The sequence below is a fragment of the Bison bison genome, unplaced genomic scaffold (genome assembly GCF_000754665.1).
Source record: "Bison bison bison isolate TAMUID 2011002044 unplaced genomic scaffold, Bison_UMD1.0 scf7180017864347, whole genome shotgun sequence".
Taxonomy (NCBI): Eukaryota; Metazoa; Chordata; class Mammalia; order Artiodactyla; family Bovidae; genus Bison; species Bison bison.
This window is the reverse complement of record NW_011494919.1, coordinates 1,057,585-1,059,345: the sequence shown is the minus strand read 5'-3', so window position 1 is coordinate 1,059,345 and position 1,761 is coordinate 1,057,585. Positions and strand designations below refer to the sequence as shown.

At 43.7% G+C, this 1,761-nt stretch overlaps 1 protein-coding gene across 1 annotated transcript in view; it reads left to right on the top strand.

Annotated features, from left to right (window-relative positions):
- GPC5 (glypican 5) overlaps positions 1-1,761 on the top strand; it is a 908,679-nt gene that overhangs the window by 828,334 nt on the left and 78,584 nt on the right. The window contains 1 exon segment of the mRNA XM_010854706.1: positions 312-360. Within this exon segment, the coding sequence (XP_010853008.1) occupies positions 312-360 (49 nt within the window).

Here is a 1,761-nt window from a genome sequence, read left to right as displayed (position 1 = left end):
GCCACCAGGCTCCACTGTCCCTGGGATTCTCCAGGCAAGAACACTGGAGTGGGTTGCCGTTTCCTTCTCCAATGCATGAAAGTGAAAAGTGAAAGTGAAGTCACTCAGTCGTGTCTGACTCTTAGCGATCCCATGGACTGCAGCCCACCAGGCTCCTCCATCCATGGGATTTTCCAGACAAGAGTACTGGAGTGGGGTGCCATTGCCTTCTCCGACCAACTCCCAGAGCTGGCTCAAACTCATATCCATTGAGTCAGTGATGCCATCCAACTGTCTTATCCTCTGTTGTCCCCTTCTCCTCCTGCCTTCAATCTTTCCCAGCATCAGGATCTTTTCCAATGAGTCAGTTCTTTGCATCAGGTGGCTAAAGTATTGGAGTTTCAGCTTCAGCGTCAGTCCTTCCAATGAATATTCAGGATTGACTTCCTTTTGGAATGACAGGTTTGATCTCCTTGCAGTCTCAAGGGACTTCTCCAACACCACAGTTCAAAAGCGTCAATTCTTCAGCACTAAATTTTCTTTATAGTCCAACTCTCACATCCATATGTGACTACTAGTAAAACCATAGCTTTGACTAGATGGAACTAAGTTGGCAAAGTAATGTCTCTGCTTTTTAATATGCTGTCTAGTTTGGTCATGATTCCCTTGTGGCTCAACTAGCAAAGAATCCACCTGCAATGCAGGAGACCTGGATTCAATCTCTGGGTTGGGAAGATACCCTGGAGAAGGGAAAGGTTAACCCACTCCAGTATTCTGGCCTGGAGAATTCCATGGACTATGTAGTCCATTAAGTCACAAAGTGTCGAACATTATTGAGTGACTTTCACTATGTACCATAGCTTGGTCATAGCTTTTCTTCCAAGGAGCAAGTGTCTTTTAATTTCATGGTTGCAGTCACCATCTGCAGTGATTTTGGAGCCCAAGAAAATAAGGTCAGCCACTGTCTCCCCATCTATTTGCCATGAAGTGATGGGACCGGATGCCATGATCTTAGTTTTCTGAATGTTGAGCTTTAAGCCAACTTTTTCACTCTCCTCTTTCACTTTCATCAAGAGGCTCTTTAGTTCTTCTTTACTTTCTGTGATAAGGGTGGTGTCATCTGCCTCTCTGAGGTGATTGATATTTCTCCTGGCAATCTTGATTCCAGCTTGTGCTTCATCCATTCCAGCATTTCACATAAAGTACTCTGCATATAAGTTAAATAAGCAAGGTGACAATAACAAGGAGCCTTGACGTACTCCTTTCCCAATTTGGAACCAGTTTGTTGTTCCATGTCCAGTTCTAACTGTTGTTTCTTGACCTGCATGCAGATTTCTCAGAGGGCAGCTCAGATGGTCTGGTATTCCCATCTCTCTTGAAGAATTTTCCCCTGTTTGTTTTGATCCACACAGTCAATCACAGCATAGTCAATACTTTAGCCTACTTAATGCAGCAAAAATAGATGTTTTTCTGAAATTCTCTTGCTTTTTCTTTTATCCAGCAGATGTTGGCAATTTGGTCTCAGATTCCTCTGCCTTCTCTAAGTCCAGCTTGAACATCTGGAAGTTCTCGGTTCACGTCCTGTTGAAGCCTAGCTTGGAAAGTTTTGAACATTACTTTGCTAGTGTGTGAGATGAGTTTAATTGTGCAGTAGTTTGGACATTCTTTGGTACTGCCTTTCTTTGGGTTTGGAGTGAAAACTGACCTTTTTCAGTCCTGGGGCCACTGCTGAGTTTTCCAAATTTGCTGGCACATTGAGTGCAGCACTTTCACAGCATCATC